This window comes from Sander lucioperca, chromosome 10, assembly GCF_008315115.2.
Source record: "Sander lucioperca isolate FBNREF2018 chromosome 10, SLUC_FBN_1.2, whole genome shotgun sequence".
NCBI classification, from domain to species: domain Eukaryota; kingdom Metazoa; phylum Chordata; class Actinopteri; order Perciformes; family Percidae; genus Sander; species Sander lucioperca.
Window position 1 is genome coordinate 14,076,703 of NC_050182.1, and position 18,153 is coordinate 14,094,855.

Genomic DNA, 18,153 nt, shown 5'->3' on the forward strand with positions numbered 1-18,153 from the left:
GGTTTTGATTGAAACATCTCAACAACTTTGGTGATCCCTTAACTTGTCATGTTGTCACATCATTAGGTCTAATGTTTTGGTGAATGGCCAAATACTTGCAAAACGCATGAATTCCCATCAGCCTCAGCTGTACTTTGTGTTTAGTGCTAAATAGCTTAATGTTAGCATGCTAGCATGCTAATCTAAGATGCCTAACATGGTAAACATTATACTTGCTTAGCATTGTTATTGTAAGCATGTTGGTATGTAGCTAGTAGACACATTGTTTCTTAGATCCTTGAGTAAGTCTGGAGGGAACAGCCTTTATGGGAGCCAAATATCTCATTTAAACATGCTGCAATTTTTAATATGTAATTCTGAATATTCATGTTAATCTTTAATTCATTATCATATCAGTGCAACTATATTAGATGAATTACTCTTTAACATGAATCATTGCATCTGGTTGCATACTAGTTTTACAGTATATACAATCTATGGTTGCATATTGCCAAAGCTGTCATCATAACACAGTTTTGGATTCTGTAATCTCTGTATTATATTATTCTGTCCAAATCCTGACAAGCATAAGGGACATCTACAGTAAGAGAACCACAAACAAAATTTCCCCCCTCCTTATTGGGTTTCAGTTTCAGCTGGCTTTCACTGAGCGTGTTTATAGAAACCCAGTCTTCCCAGTAGACCTTTGGGTTGTGTGATGTTGGCTTGGCAGTAGTCTGTGTCTGTTCGACACCCCTGAGGCTACACAGAAAGCTTTCAAAGATTCCCTCCCTCCTGCCTGCTACCCTTCCTCCTCTTTTCTGGTTACATCTGCTGTCGTTTTCTTGCTATAATAGAATTATTGTGCACAAATATTGTCATACACATAAGCTAAAAACATTTTAACGAACAGGAACCAAGATTAGTTTGCAGTTTATTGGCACTTATCCGGTGTAATTTAAAAATGCTGCTCATTCAAACCTGATATTAATTACATGGCTCATTGATTTATTGACCAAATGAATAAATACAGAGCACTGGGGGCATATTGATACCATGATGTTTGTAAATGCCAAGATTTAACTTGAACATACAGTATGATAAAGTGGTCTTGTCTAATGCATTATAATTCAGAGGTAAACAAGTGCCTTTTATACTCGCAGTATGACAACATGAACCCTTTATGAGCAAAACAGCAAGAAATGAATTTAACAATGTCTCTAACGTAGTTGCATTCATTAGCATGTCTGCTACTAACGTACTACCTAAAGCAGTAACCCTGTCCCTTCCAAAACCAAGGTGAATATTTTAATTAACTAACTACATTATCATGTAGGATTACAGGTTACATTAGAAAGGACTGGAACATTTCCCCATTTCCTCACCGTGTGGCCTAGGCCTATTTCAGGCCTTTTTTTGGGTGCATTTTAGGCCTTTATTTATAGAGGACAGCTGAATACATGAAAGGGGAGAGAGAGGGGGAATGACATTCAGCAAAGGGCCGCAGGGCCGAGTCAAACCCGCGGCCACTGCGTCGAGGAGTAAACCTCTAAAACCTTTAAAACGGAGACAATTGGAGACAGATCCCACACAGAGTTAAAGTTAATTAGCTAACAATAGATAGCTACAGCTGATAAAAGTGACAGTTGCCGGCTAGAAATGAAAAGCTGCTTTTGTCTGCCTCTGTACGAAATCAAGAACCCATTGGTTTAAATATTACTAAGAATTTCTATGTCAATTCTGCCACTGTCAATTTCCGTTGTTTGTTCTCTGTAGCAGCTGTCATTCCTCACAAAATTGTAGCATCTATAAATAGATATGAGCCATATATTTCACAGTAAAGGTAAGGTAAGATCTGATTTAATGTGTTTCCAGCTGAAAAAGGATGTTGGGGCGGGTTATGAGAGAGTGGTGTGGTAGTTGTTAAATCGTTGGCAGGGTTGGACCAGAACAAACATGGAGGATGACTGGATGTTAGCCTGCATTGCTCCTGCAACACCTTCAGCACCCTTGTTATTACTGCGGGCAGTAGACTGAGGGAGAGTAGGAATACTTTAAACTCTGCAATGTCACTTTGAAATCTGTGATATTAAAGGTTTAAATTGATGTCTGTCACCTGTTGGTATTGTCTGCGGTTTGATATTGTATATACTGCGTATATTATAAGTAGTTCTGGATGTGAAGCAACCATTAAATAATGATGTCCTACAAAAAGGCAAAGTAGTTTAGTGTTGCAAAATAAAAAATAATTTTCATTTTGTACTTTCAGTGTAAACGGGTATATGACAGGACATGAAGCATGAGGCACCAAGTAAGGAAGCCTTTTTTTGTTTGTTTTATTTAAATAAATGCAGCACTTTTGGAGACAGGTTTGGAAGGTGCTGTTCCCTTTGACACGGCACTATGCTGCTGCACATTGAGTCAGTGTTTTTGGTCATGTGATTGCGTGCTGCCGGCTCCCTCAGGCTGAACATTTTCTCTCTCCCCATGCTACTGCTGCTGCTCTCTTTAAAGTGACTGGGGACAGCTACAGTCGATTCCCAGAGACTCGCTTTCTGGGGGCACATCATCTCAGCTTGGTCTCAATGAGCACATACATGCTGAAGATGTGTTATTGTTGCAGACTGTAAACGTCTAAGGTCTCTCATCTTACATAATTAGATAGTCTAATTTGAATCATAATTTGGTTGATTTTAGACTGCATTGTATTTAGGCAAGGTTCTTGTATGGCTGCTTGTATTTAGACAACATCAAAGATTTTTTGAAAAACTTGGCTTATTTTATTAGGTACAACAAATGTGTTTTGTATGAAAATGTGTTCCTAAAAAAAGAAGTGTCGCCTCGGGAACATGGAGGCACGTACCTCCCAATATATGAAAAATGGCAATCCCCCTCCAAATATTTGTAATGGCCAGTCATTAAATGCCTCCAAATGCTAAAAGAAAGCTAGTTTTCTCCCCTCAATATGTAAGGATTAATGCCCGACGAGGTGTCCATTGTCAGATATTAATGGACGACGGCGCGTCGGACGGTTGCCTCCGCTGAAGTCCATTAATATCTGACAATGGACACCTTGAAAGGCATTAACCCGCTTATACCATGGTCACTTGCCAAATAACATATTTTTAAACCATTAGTTTATATTTTAATTTGTTTTACAATCAAAATCTAAAGTATATCCAAACAACCTGCAGCCAATCAGAATCGAGTATTCACCCAGACCATGGTATAATCAGTGTTAAACCGACTCCAACAAAACACAGTGGATGGTCATTGAACTCCTCTTGCTTCATTAGGTGTACATGTAAACAAGCATCATTGAACACAACAGCTGTGCACACGTGTGTGGGCAAGCGTGTGCCAAAGTTTTTGGCCGTTCTGTATCCTGCACGTGTCATGCACAGTTGATTACTCGCAGGTCTACTACACAGATAAAACACGGTCTGTTTAAACTGCAGCATCACTGATGCACATGTTCAATACAAACCATTGTGTTGCAAGTGTTGTTGGTGAACACATCTGGGCAGGTGTTTTTCAGTGTAACAGGATGGAGGATGATCTGGGTTTCACTTCATCACTTTACTGTATTTGATTTGTCACTAAACTGTGTAGCTGTGAACCGACCAGGTTTGTCTCAAAGTTTCCTCCTTCGTTTTAAACTATACTATACACACTGAGATATTGTAAATGCTTAGTGTAAACATATATTTTGTATTGATTTTAGTTAAGGCAAGTCAAGTTATCTGGATAATACAACACTCACATTCAAAGTGATTTACATAATGCATTTAATTAAAACAAAACATTTTAAAGGAATAATTAAACATTTTGGGAAATATGCTTATTTGCTTTCGTGTAGAGTTAGATGAGAAGATTGATACCGTTAAAGAGAAACTATGTGTAGTAGGCCTACGTCTGCACTGGATTTTATCTGCAGTAACTTTACATGTGTGTAGTTAAGATCAAGTTCGAAAATGGGTGTGGTCCAAGCAAGTGTGCCAGAAGTAGGGTGGTAGGAAGTAGGAAAGGGGCCCCCCCACTTTATGCCCCTGGCCCGGATATGGTGTCGCGGCTGGTGTGATCCCATCGCAAGATGGTCCCTAGTTTATTCATGTATAGATTTTGTGTGCTAATGATGTGCCCATTTGTAGTGATTGCAGCCTTTTCTTTGGCGCAGCATGTTGACACCAGTGAGACAAACAAGGGCAGTATCACGGTGACATAAGTGTCACAGAAAAGAGCAGGGTGGCCTGCTGATAGATTCATCATGGCTCTCTTCTTTACTCTGTTCTTTATTTTTCTTTTCTCTTCTCAGCTTCATGAGGACTAAGATAATGGAGACCGCAAATTAAAAGTAGTGATGGAAGAAGGTGTGTGAAAGAGCAGGAGGAGGGGAGCATGACACAGGATGGACGAGTAGAAGGAAGGAAGATGAAATGAAAGGTGTTGAGATATAGATTTTATGCTCTACCTTCCTAACAATAAGTGTGTGGTTTTAACATTAGTGTGAGTCCACAGATTGTAATCATGAGTTACTTTAGTGGGTACTTCAATCTGACCCTAACAGTAGTAATACCATCTATATACATTGACCTATACTGCACCACATTGCAGCCCTGCCTGTTACTCACAGATGTCTGTGTCACAGCATGGATCCATTACCTTGGCTCTGCGTTGTGCCACTATGTAAATGCCACAATGGGCTGAGCTGAGGAGAAAGCTATGAAATAACTGCTGTTCAGTCAATATAGATCAGTGAGCTCCAAGACTCAGATGTCAGCACCTAAAAGCTGTCATATCCTTTTTCTTTCAGCCATTAGTGCTGAGCCAGATAATGTGTCCTGACCTGCAAATGGCAGCACGATGTGAATGCCAATGGTCCTTCAGTATAAATTGGCTCTGATTTAGATTGTTTAAAAATGTGCTAATAATGGATGTTGCTCCCTGACATTACTAGACTACACTGCCAGTGTGATCAATCATGTTAACACAAACCCTTTTCTTTGCTTTTCCACAGGATTTGGTATAACCGAGCGCACGCTGGCCAAAGTCCAACGACAGCAGCAGTGCAGTGCAGTGGAGCAGGGAGCTGTCCACGGTGCTGAATTCATCAGCTAACAGAAATCCCCATTGCACACTCATGTGTTTGGGCCGCTTCTGATAGCTCCCATTCCTAGCAGCAACCGACCACCACCTCCACATCCAAGATGGACGACGACGGGCGCTACAGAGACGGGCGCTCAGACTTTGTCCGCGGCGCCAAAGACATTGCCAAAGTGGCCAAGAAACAGGTCGGCAAGAAGATGGGCCGTGGCGTGGACAAAATGGCCGACGAGTACACCAAGCGCTCCTATAAACGCTTTGAGGAGGAAGATGATGATGAAGACTACGGCGGCGTGCCGAGCAGCAACGACGGCGGATATTACCGCAACGATAGCCGGGCCAATGACGATGAAGGCCACAGCGACTCCACTGAAGGACACGACGAGGATGATGAGATCTACGAAGGGGAGTACCAGGGCATCCCCAGGGCTGACTCGGGCAAGGCTGGCAGCATAGATGGGGTGACAGCGGCCCAGGGGCAGCAGTTCAGGGATCTGTCAGCCTACGAGAGCGAGAGGAGGAAAGACCAGGAGGAGCTGGCCGAGCAGTACGAGACCATCCTGCAGGAGTGTGGCCACGGGAAGTTCCAGTGGACGCTCTACTTTGTCCTGGGGCTGGCGTTGATGGCGGATGGTGTGGAGATCTTTGTGGTCGGCTTCGTGCTGCCCAGCGCAGAGAAGGACATGTGTCTATCTGAGCCCAACAAGGGCATGCTGGGTAAGATTTGCAGAAATGTTTCTATAAAAACATTTAAAAATACATAGGGGGAGGGATTACACACATGATGACTCTGCAATGCCAACATGTTCTTGTATTTCTGTCCACTGAGCAATTGTTTTCAACTCAGCTATGGTCTGTCATCTCTGTGCCCTTTCTCTGTTTATTTTTCGTCTCAGTGCCTCCTTTTGGAAGTTTGTGCCACTGCTTAACATTTTATCTCTGTCTTATCTTAGCAGTTACCTTTGCTGTTTATCCCCCAGTAATTGCTTTTCTACAGCCTCGTTGGCAGAGGAACTACAGCTATTTAAGATTCAACTGCCCGTGCAGCTTCTGAACAGCAGTGGAATTTTAATCGAACGCTCAGCCTCTCAGTTCTCTGCTTCAGTTCAGCTGTTTTCAACTGGACAGTGTGTGTTATATGTGTGTCAGGTTGTTAAGGTGATTGGAATAATGTACTCTATTTGTCTCCCTCCTGTTTGCCTCCTCATAGTTTATGCTGCTTGTCTGTCGCTTTGCCCACTTCACAGCATGCAGAAACACAAAGACCTCGTAATCGTTTCCTATCCTCCGGGCCAATGTCCAATTAGAGTCCAAACCTTCCCCACCATCTGTCATTGGCGATCCAGCAAAGACAACGTGAACAAGGGCCAGAGGTCTCCTGGGGATAACACATTCTAACATACTGTTCAGTTTACTTAAAGAACTTGCATATAAAGTATGCATTTTATCAAACCTGTCAGTATATGCAAGAAGAAATATCTGTCACATATAAATACCCAGAGAGAGATGTTGATGTTGAGTTGTTTGTTGTATTCCAGTGGACATCACAGTGAGCTATTCCTCTCCAGCTTAGTAGTGACAAAAAGATGTTAAGCATTATTGATGTAAAACATGAAAAATAAATGTGACATGTTAAAGCATGTAAAGCTCACACCCATTCTTTGGTGGATTGTTGAAAAAATAAAGGATTTTGGAAAATTCAGTAAATATACTTTACTCACTGAAGTAGACATTTACAATCTGAAATGTCCTGATATATCTAGAACGAACAGCAGGCTAATACAAGCCGTAACATCATCTGTAAATACCATTGGAATTAGGTATGATATTTGAGTTAAAAATACTGCTAAATTTAGTTTAGCTGAACTAAAAATGCTGCTCAATCAACATTATCCATATTATCAACTATAACAGATTGAAGTGGATAAAAGTTCTGTTGAGCTATACTATAAGTGACATAAACTTTACAATATGTCCACATGGACTCAAATGTTCAGTTGCGTTATTTGAATTTCATGAGTCAGATGAGATCTAATGACATAATTACCAGTGCACTCAGGGTTTTGACTGTTCAACTGTACTGCTGCCATGTCGATGAGCATTGTTTCCCTGCAGATGAGGATGCCTGTGTATTGAGTGTCTGTGCTGTTGGAAAATGAACATCATGGATTTGGCACTAGTTCTGAGTGGAAGAATATTGTTAAACACTTTGATAAAGAAGAGTTTGCTGAGGAAGTACAGTAGGTTATTTTTCAGCTCTAGTAGCTCTACGTAGTACAAGTGTCTGCTGCTGGTCAGTGAGGGTTTGTGGGGTTATGTGCCATGTTAATGTGGGCGTTCTTTCTGCCTTTACTCCAGTTTTCCTGTCTGCACATACAACTATGTACATTTGGCATGCATCCATGCCTTTAATTGGTTACTGCGTTGTGTGATTTCCCCAGTGGTCCATGCACAGCACAAGGTATGGATTTGTGTGTGTGTGTGTGTGTGCATTGCAGTGGTAACAAAATAAAAGTACTTTAAAAGCACAGTACAAGTAAAAGCAGCAGCAATAATAGCACTGTGGAAAAATACTCCAGTAAAAGTCCATTCAGGAAGGAAGAAATGAAGGAAGCAAAGAAAAACGATTTTCTTGATTTTGTATGTTTGATGTTACTGCAGCCGCCAGATAAAACAGTGTAGTAAAAAGTACAATATTTTCCTCTGTAGCGGAGTAACAGTATAATTAAGTCTTATAAAATAGAAATAATCAAGTATAACTAACCTCAATTTTGTACTTTGTACATTACTTTTGACCAAATATACTCCCTCCCTCCCTTCTCTCTGGTTGGCTTTGAGTCACACCAGGGGGGAGCCAGTAGGGAGACACGACCGGCCCTGATTACCTCCCCTCTCCTTGTTACGCAACATGCCTGACTCATGCAAGTCTCCTTTGCTCATGCCTCTCTGCATCCCATGATTTCTAGTGTCCTCTCCCCCAACCCCCATCCCTTTTCTTCTCCACACGGTCCAAATAGAGCTTCCTCTGCCGTCATGTAGCCACTTTAACAAGACGCACTGTGGTGGAATCATGTATTGTGTGTGTGCGTCCGTACTGTATTGTGTGTGACAGAACGCGCCTGCACATATGTGAGGAGTAATCGCCTGAAGAATATTAACTCCCTTACTGCAGAAGGCGTTCAGATGTACCCAGAGAGAAGGATTCAGAGGCAAACATATCGCTGCTTGCTGACAAAAAAAAAACTCCATCCAAAAAAAGTAATTCTCTCTATAGCCTTTTTGACTTTGTTAGATTTGTCTTAAGTACATATCACAGATCCCATATTCATTGCACGTTTCCAGCAACACAGACATTTCAAATGAAGTAAGGAACTTAAAAGCAGAAAAACCAGAGCACGACTTTCAAATGTCAGCAGTGATGCCTGTGTGGTGCAGCGTTTTTGCAGGATGAGCTAGAGGAGACACTTTCACAGGCAGCAGAGAAGCAAAGTGTGGTTGTCATTGATTTGTCCTTGTTGTGAAGCTGCGGAGGCTGAATCTGCAGCGTTGTTGGTTTGCCGTAATGGGAAGAAGAAAGTTGGGGTTGTTATGTGGTATATTTCAGTTGCAGCACTGCTGTCGTTGTATGGAGAAGGAACTTCGTAGACACTGATCTTGATTATAAAAAGGTTTATTACAAGCAAAGATTCAGCATCAATTTAACAGACCCATGGATATCTGGAGAGACGACCAGCCCAATCTTCAAATTCTGTCGCTCTGCCTTTCCTTTGTGTGAGCAACGTATATATCCTATGCATTGTATCAACATAGGGCGTGATATGTGTGAGTACATGGTTCGACACAGAACTTAGCCAATCAATGCCTGTTATCTGGCACAACTCCAAAAAAGGTCTTTTCTGTCTTGGGGGGACCCCTACTCATGTTAACACTTTCCAGATGTTCTCAGTGCATGTAGTGTAGAGTTCATGCATCCTCCTTATACCAAAAACTTAGATCACAATGGTAAATAGTCAGATACCACAGTTACATGATGCAGCAGCTCTGGATAATACTTTTAATGCCAAGAATATTATGTTACACTGTTAAGCCTTCGTTGTTCTCTGTCTGCTGCAACAATTTTGTTAACAAAGAGAATACCTGGTGTATAATATATATATATATATCTCAAAATAATTATGCATGCGCATGATTCATCATAAAGCAGAATGTGGCCGTCAGATCAGAACACAGGAAAAGAGTCACTCGGTTGAATGGCACCCACACTCAAGGATCCAGCCAACTCTTGGCGATAGGACACCACAGTTCCCGACATTCTGCTGAAAACCGACGCAGGCACCAAGCTCACCGTCCGACACCTGCACACTGGCCAGCAGGATGCCCTGCAGAGAAGTCACAGTCTGTGTTCAATTCCTCCACTTTTGCCTCGGTGCCCCCTCTGATATAGAGATGGAGATGGCTGCAGAGATGGTCTTGCTTGTCCACATAGTCGGGATCGTAACCATAGGTCGTAGCTGTTAACCTCACCTTTTCCCTGGTGTTTACTCTGTTTAAATTTGAAAAACCTTGACCGGCCAAGCTAGCGGAGTCAGCAGGAGTCATGAGATGGCTGCAGAGATGGTCTTGCTAGCTTGAGCTCTTCTTCTCCACCTTTTCCTCTGTGTTTACTCTGATGTATACATTTGAAAACTTGACCAGCCAGCTGGCTAACCGGCAGGAGAGGCAGGTTGCAGGTTGATTTCCTGATCCTCATTGCCATCACTGTCCAATGTCAACCACATAAAGCACAACTAATAGTTGTAAAATAGACAATCCAGCATAAATGTTGTAGAGCTGACAGAGAGGTCTGCGTCTTCTTCAGGAGATTGCAGCTATAGTCTTTGCTCTGTGAATTGGGGCTACATGCACAATTACCCTGTTTCTTTGACCAAGCTATTGCACACTTAGTCCTGAGGCTAAAATAAACCTATAAACATTTGTGTATCATAATGTCTCCTTATCCTTTTAATGAACATAGAATCAAGAGCTAAGATCAAGGATGAAGGGAGACAGATGGGATGAAGAGAAGATGGGAGAGAAGGACTACATGTACCTGTGTCTGTTTGATTTGTTGGCACCTGTGGGAGATGCTGGCAGAGGACTCTGTAAAACATTTTTTTACACATTATTTTTGGTGGAAATGTGTGTCAGAAATGAATTAAGCTTGGATATCAGTATTTAGCTAACATCTGAAAATGAATATGCAAGTTATCAGGTGACAGATGGTTTTTATATATTTTCCTTCTGTCGGAAATAATGTTTTGATAGAATGTCAAATGTAGAGCTGTGGATTACGTTTTAAATTCCCCAGAATATTTGATTGGGATTTTTACAAAAAAAACTATTTTCCATTTCATTTGTATTTTAGGTGATTGGATGATTGACTCTTACCCAGTGTAACCGAAAATAATAAAGCCTGTTAATAGAATACAACATACCTAGATTATCTACACTGCATGCAACAAATAAGCACCCCTTTAATAGATGCATTTAAATACCACACAAACAAGAGCTACCTCAATGAGCACAGACACTAAAGACAGTGTAGCACCACCATTAAATGTGATTGAGGGTTTCATTTCCATCCCTATGCCATATAGAGCTATATCAGTTTATTTCACAAGTTATTTTCACATTTTGAAGGTGTGTTTGGCATGACAACCTGCATTCACAGCACAGCACTCACTGTCACAAGGTGAGGATGCTGCTGTAAAACAATTATATGTTTTTTAGCTTCCAGTGGTTAGCAGTGAGGATGTGTGATGGCTGACTGGCCAAGTCAACTAATGAGAGACTGCATTCTTCTCTGGTGCTGAAGAGCCTCAGCCCCCGGCTCATTCAAAAAGCCCTGTGCGCTCTGGCAGAAAGGGAAAACTGTCTATTAATAGTGCCCCCCTGCCCCCTCCCTCACACACACGCACACGCGCACGCACACGCACACGCACACGCACACACTACCCTGGAGCCTTTGGGAACCCTGTCACAGGGCAGACTGGCCACCTTACTCCCCTCCTCCCCCCCTTTTTTTTTTGCTCCTGCTCTTCCTCACTTTCCATTCTCCCTCCCCCTTCCTCTCCAGAGAGATGAGGTGCTCAGCTGTCTGCTGAAGACTTTCCTTTTTTTATTACCTTGGTTTGTTTCAGCTCTGTCTGAAAAGATTTTAGATTTTACAGTATTTTATAGTAATGCATATATCATATGAATTGTTAAAGAATGGAAGATAAAGCAATAGTAGTTTGTGATATTGCACATCCCCTACACCTTACCGTTAGGTGTACCAATCCATTGGAAGTCATATTAAATAAATGTGAAAAAAATGTAGACTGAAGAGCGATGAAACCCTCATGGGCAAAAAACTGTCTACTAATAACAAAATGCATAATCAAAGGTGTGAAATTGCAAATAAATATAACATGAATCAATCAGCTTACTGCTGCTGGAAATGCAAAAATCCTTGTTGGCAGAATCATGTGTCACCTTCAAACCTCGTTATGGCCTTTGAATCTTCATGTTGCTGTTTTCAAGACACTGAATACAGACAAATGCCAGATGTACTGGACACACAGAAAATAGCAGCTCAATATTTTGTAGTACAAAGGGTTGTACTGTAGTTACGGAACAACATTTGTGTTTATTTAGAGTCGTGTTTCTGGCCACCTGGCAAATTTAAGTGTAATATTTACTCTCCTTTTAGCTTTTTCTCTACTAGCTCTTGAGGGAAATATCTTGCGGTTAAGCTGCTAAATGCTCCACAATATTCACCAGCTATTTTTTCTGGTGCTTTTTTGATGAAAACAGATGCTTGCTGAGGTTGAGAGTGAACCAAAACAATGTAATCCATTGTTGATATAAAAATAATGATTATAGCCACCTTAAGTGACTTTACCTTTAGTTCAGGCTTAATTGTTACAAATAAGTAAGTTTCTAAAACTACCAGAAACTGCTTTGTAGCTTTTATGGTGGATCATTTGGTCTAAATATGAGCTATGTCCCAATTCAGGGGCTGCAGCCTTCGAAGTCTACCTCGGTCGCATCCTTTGGAACGTATGAAGGCCGAACCGAGCGGTCTCTGAAATGAGACAGTCTGGTCTGTTGAGCATTTCCTGTTTGCACAAAACTCAAACCACAAACTCAGGCTTTATTACTTAATCTCACTGTTGTCCTAATTGCTGTTGTTTAGTGGCCAAACTGCAGTCACAAACTGCTTTGCCCTTTGTATATTGATGACAGCAAGATTTGGCTTGCGTTCAAGCTTTGCACTTAAGTTTGTCTCCTGATGAATTAAAAAACAGTCTCTGGTCAGTCCGTTGTCTTACAAGAAGGTACTTTATTACAGTACTGGCGGCAGGAAGTGGACTCCACACATTAGATGCTTCTCTGCTTGATAACCCCCCTAATCATACCCATGAGAACAATTTCATAAAGAGGGGTGTGAATGGCTCTTCTCCAGGTAGCTTGTCTTCTTCTCTAAACACCAAAATCCAGTGAGCACCAGTTACCAACAAGCATACACCCCAAAGTGTATGTCATTTTATGCCACACTTCCCAATCAATTATTTTGCCTCCCAGAAAAATTGAGACATATTTTATCCTTGGGCCAAATGCAGCTGCTAACAAGCCACACAGATAGACAGACCTGAGTCTGCTGAATGTGACGACAAAGGGAGATGGAGAGGGCGAGATATGATTCAGTTACAGTGAGTGCTGAACAGGGTGGCCGGTCAGAAACAGCAGCCCCAGACATCAGATGTGAGAAGATATACTCACTTTTCGGACCATCCTGGTTCACTGTGGCTGTCTTTCTGCTCGTCCACCTCGGTGCTGCTGCATTGCGACATTGCCACTATGAGCTGTATTGTCAGGAGAAGTGGCTCACAGCCGTCTCTGTCCTGCCAGGGTAAAAAAAACACACACACACACACACACACACACACACACACACACACACACACACACACACAGTACACACAGATTACACAAATTACACACTTAGAGTACATGAGAACATGGGATCATTGACAAAAACTCACACTGAGTACACTACACACTCACTTTCTACGATACATACACATACCCACTTGGGATCGTGGAAAGACATATGCACACAACGAATCCCCTACAATCAATCAAACAAGGGAATTAAAGTCACCTTCTTCCTCAATTCAGCACTGCAGTGTTGACACAGAAATACGCAGACAGACCGAGGACAGAGGGATCCAACAGATCAGTTTAATACCCATGTAGGCATCTTCTTCTGTTTTCTTGCTTGAACGAACAACCCATGATGGCTTGTCTGTCTGGTTCATTTACCCCATTGAGCAATATGAAGCCATGGCTGATTCTGTGTCATTTGCAGCAAACACTATCAGCTTTTGTGCTGTGATTCCCGTTGGGTGGAGGAACAAGATGTGCCCTAATTATTACTGCTTTTCTCCTTGATTGTTGGTGCTTAAGGGAAATAGCAGTGTAGAGCAAGCTGGTCATTACAACCAAATAAGCTGTGACATAATGAGGCATATTGCAGTGCACTGTCTTAAAACAACAGTTAAAACAATAGTTTCCACCGACTCTAGTTGAGTGGCCATTTGAAAGTGAAGTGAAGATAGTTGAGTGCAATTCTTAATGGTAATCCTACCATAAAACAAAGTAACGATCAGCTTCTAAACACCACACTAACGCTTATAGATTAAACTGAAAGTTTGTTCTTGTCTTGAGTCAACAGCAGTTGACAAAACAATTTCAAATCAAGGTCCACTTACTCACTTTTTCCGGAGCTTCTGACTATACCACATGGTGTTCATCAAGCACAGTATCCGAGGAATTACTTCCTTATTCCTTATTTATGATTCTGCACGCTTTACATCCAGTGCCAATGCAGGAAGTTGTGTGTCCTTTCTGTGGAAAGGAAATTAAGTGTGAGAAGGTACTTTGTTAAGGTTAGGAGATCTTCGTCATCATGGTTACAATAAAAAGGTTAAGGTTAGGGAAAGTACTTGGTCATGCTTTAAAAAAACAACACTGACTGTCTTCTGTGTTAAAGTCCAAAGTTTTTTTGTCCCATCCATCCGCCCCAATCTCCTAACTAAGGGAACTTTGTCACTGGACATCCTCCTTTTGCCGGGATTAGGCAATGGTTAGGGTTAAGGTTAGGGTTAGGTGCCTTGAAGTCGACGGTTGCAGCGCTGCCTTGAAGTCGACGTTGGGGGCTTAAAACTCCATCGAGCCCTTTTGCCCTTGTCAGAATTATTACGGCTGCTAGAAGGCTTTGTCACTCGTTTTGGGGCAGTTGATAAAACAACTGATGCTGTCGTTCCTCTTGGGAGGACAGTCATGCAGATATTGTAGAAAACGAGAATTTAAAAAAACATTGCCATCAGAAGTAAAAGCAATTTAATTCAAAATTAATCTAAAAAAATCAACAAAATTGACGCCTTGACTCTGATACAGTGTGATTAGCAGTGAAAAGATGAAAGTGTTTGTTATCCAATCAAAATGGAGCATTTGACAAAGCTGTAGGGTTCAGTGGAGATGCATGTCTTCATGCTGGACACACTGGGTTTAATTTGTCCATTTAATGAAAATAATATAGCATATATTCCAAGCTTTTTACATTTACAATGAGAATGAGATTTAAACGCAGATGTCAAGGCCAGGCACTAAACACCGTCCCTTTTCTTTTTTATTCGCTTGAAGCGATCTCACCAATAACTTCTTTCACTGCACTGCTCAGGGAGCGTGGAGACTGCTGACAGGATGTCAATAAGGCAGCGATTGCAAATGTCTCAGAAAGCTAGACAGACAGACAGGGAGACAGAGAGAGAGAGAGGCTGGCTTGGCTAAGCACATGGGGTGTGAGTAATGTTAGCACCTCAAATCACAAGACTGGGTTGACAACGGTGCCGTTTGTTTTTGTTATCAGCCTGTCTGCTCCCTGGTGGTGACTTCCTTAACAGCTTTTTCCATGATAAGCAATCTATACTGTCTCAAGTAGACGATACTGGAGGCATAAGGATGTTTTTGGTGCAAGAAAACAGCATAAAGCAGTACTTGTGAGATGTTAGGAGTTATCTTTGATTATTTTCTTACTGTTAAATTGTTATGTTAAAGGAATAGTTTGACATTTTGGGATATACACCTATTCACTTTTTTTGCCAAGAGTTGGATGAGAAGATTGATACCACTCTCATGTTGGTACGTGAATCATGAAGCTACAGCCAGCATGCAATTAGCTTAGACTAGCATAAAGAGTGGAAACAGCAGGACACAGCTGGCCTAGCTCTTTCCAAAGCAAAAAATTCGGCAATTCTAAAGTTCACTACTTAAAGGTCCAGACACACAAACCCGATAATCGGCCGTCGGACAGTCTGGCGAAGTCAGTGACTCGAGTCTGTTCGGTGTGTTCCATGCCGTCGTCCGTCGGAGGGGCCGTCGGAGGGGCCGTCGGCCTTCATTTTGGCCGATTTGACATGTAATCGGCGGGGTGGGCACTGCCGGCAGTCGGACTCAAATGACCCATCTGATTGGTAGAGTGCTAACCCGGAAACGGGGAGTGGAATGAGTCTCTCAAAATCTGACCAAAATCTTTTAAACTGACCTTTGTCGATCTGACATGAAGACAGATTCAGCAACTGCATGGCCTATTTCTCGCTTAAAATGTTTTCAGAAACATGACAGTCTGTCTTTGAATTTCCGGAGAAACCAGACCCACGTGACGCGTTCGTCCAATCAGCTGCCGGTTTTCATTTTTGGGTGACAATACAGATTAGCGCCGCCTGCTGTTATGGAGACGTATTACGTCTCGTCGCTTTGGGTGCTTTCTGAGGCACTTTTTTGACCAACTCGGGGAGACAGATCAGTCAAACTGCCTTTTCTGCTGAGGGTCGTCCGTCTGATGGTTGTGTCGCGACCTTAACATGTATTACATGTTGTACTTGTTTAATCTGTACACAAACAGAAAAGATATATTGTAGTCATTGTTGGAGCTACGTGCTAGTGAGCGCAGGGTGAACTGTTTCTTATCTTTATCCTAACCTATTAGGATGTTTATGTTCTGCCATGTGATTTTTCTTGTGTAACTTTGTTTTAAAAAGTGCTATACAAAAAAAAGTTGGTATTTGTATTATTATGATCTTAACCCCCTGCACCTCTGCTGTGGTAGTATATGGTTCAGATGATTATGGTGCACTTCTCTCCCTCTGTTGCATGCTCTAGCAGAATACTTAGGTAGTCAATTAAGGCTGCCAAATGTGCTAATTTACTGGACAATGGATATCTAATGAGAGCTGATGTGAGGGCTGGAAGTAATATCAATGAGTTTACTGATGAATAATAACTCATTATCATGCCCTTTGTCTCTTCAATTCCTCATTATCTTGTCCCATTGCATGCCCCTGCCATTACTGTCTCCTCTGTCTCATCCACCAACTCTTCCCTCTTTCTTCCATGGCTTTGTTTCCCTCTTCCTCCCTCCAGGTCTGATCGTGTACCTAGGGATGATGGTCGGGGCCTTCGTGTGGGGCGGCCTGGCTGATCGGATTGGCCGACGGCAGACCCTCCTCATCTCCCTCTCCATCAACAGCGTGTTTGCCTTCTTCTCATCCTTCGTCCAGGGCTACGTCTCCTTCCTCTTCTGCCGCCTGGCCTCTGGTGTGGGGTAAGAAGACAGATGAGTCACACAGGCACAGCAGCCAGAGCTGGAAATGAGATAGTCACGACCACTGTGGCACATCGGTTTACTTGACAAACAGAGCAATGCCACATGTCAGAGGACAGATAGAAGTATAGAGCTCATATTGCTGTTAAAGGAAAACTTGAATGTGTATGAGGTTAACTGCCTTTCAGGAGCTATTTTGCAATGTAGTGTTTTTCGATGTTCCTATTAACTTCAAACTGTTTTAAGTAGGAAAGTAATTTAATTCACTAAAGTCAACAACCTCCAAACGATGAGCCTGAACTAAGTGTTTTTGATTGAAGTTGGATGTAAAGGCATATAAATGTAACTACTGTCACATTATTACATTATTAATAATAATAATAATAATAGGCTTCATTGCCTTCTGGTCTCTTAAGGCTATTTCTGCCTGTGTTGTTGAATGATGGTGGGTTTAGCAAAATATCATTGAAATGGCGGCCCTTGTTTTGATTGTCAGGGTCTGACTTTAAAGCATGTTTTGCATACAGAACAGTGGGTAAATATTAGCATATTTAGTTTTAGCTACACAAGAAATATTTCTATATGGCATCATTTTGTCCAGCTTTTGTCAGTTATGCAAACACAACAAAGAGAGCCCAGAATTCAGTTTTTATTAATTTCAGTTTTATTTAAGATGAATCCTACTGACTTTGGTGATCCCCTGACTTCTCCTCGGCACCATGTGGTTTGTAGTTTGGTTTTGTATAGTTTTCATTTAGTGCCACCAGCAGGTCAAATTTTTCAAATGTCCACTGGAATTTCTTGACATCTACCACATGCACTGACACAAAGTGTGGTATAAACATTCACAGTTCCTAGACAATGTTTTAATGACTTAATTTAATGATCCCCTGAATTTTCATCTAGTTTTTTAGAGTGGAATGTCTTGACAATTCGAAATTTGGTATACACATTCATGTTCCCCACAGGATGAACTGCAATTACCTTGATGTGTTTTACCACCTCAGCTGTAGTGTGTTGTGGATTATAAGCAAATGTTAGCATTAGCACTAAATTATGATACAAGGTACACTTCGTAAACATCGTCTGTTTGATATCAGCATTTTATCAGGCTGAAGTAAGTATTTAGTCCAAAGCGCTGCTGTGTTTAAAGCTTTAGTGCATAACTTTTTGATATTATTGAACATCCGTTACATTCAAGCCATTGCCAAATGAGTTGCTACACAGCTAATTAAGACTATCAGCTCCACACAACTCTCTCTGTACTTCTCAGTCTGGCTATGTTCAGAAACTGGTGTCGCCCGTCGACTATTGCGCGCAGAAACTCGATTAAAGCTAATTACCTCTTCTCATCATGTTTTTTGAATCCTCCGTGTCCTCCT

The 18,153-nt window shown here is 41.7% G+C and overlaps 1 protein-coding gene and 2 long non-coding RNA genes across 5 annotated transcripts in view; 1 reads left to right on the forward strand and 2 right to left on the reverse strand.

The window, feature by feature from the left end:
* sv2a (synaptic vesicle glycoprotein 2A) overlaps positions 1–18,153 on the forward strand; it is a 56,251-nt gene that overhangs the window by 20,600 nt on the left and 17,498 nt on the right. For 2 of the 3 annotated variants that reach the window (XM_036006179.1, XM_036006180.1), the window contains exons 2-3: positions 4,997–5,799; positions 16,591–16,771. In XM_036006179.1, the coding sequence (XP_035862072.1) occupies positions 5,187–5,799; positions 16,591–16,771 (794 nt within the window). In that variant the 5' untranslated portion in view covers positions 4,997–5,186. Of the gene's footprint in view, positions 1–4,996; positions 5,800–16,590; positions 16,772–18,153 lie in introns of those variants that run through there. The other variant, XR_004898528.1, reaches the window with a different exon arrangement.
* Positions 9,676–17,863, reverse strand: LOC118496058. The gene is made up of 3 exons (XR_004898529.1): positions 17,853–17,863; positions 16,540–16,542; positions 9,676–9,723 (listed from the first exon to the last, which is right to left on the reverse strand). It is a non-coding gene; the product is annotated as an uncharacterized LOC118496058 (long non-coding RNA).
* On the reverse strand, positions 12,434–14,458 carry LOC116036036. The gene is made up of 3 exons (XR_004101517.2): positions 14,142–14,458; positions 13,882–14,013; positions 12,434–13,007 (listed from the first exon to the last, which is right to left on the reverse strand). It is a non-coding gene; the product is annotated as an uncharacterized LOC116036036 (long non-coding RNA).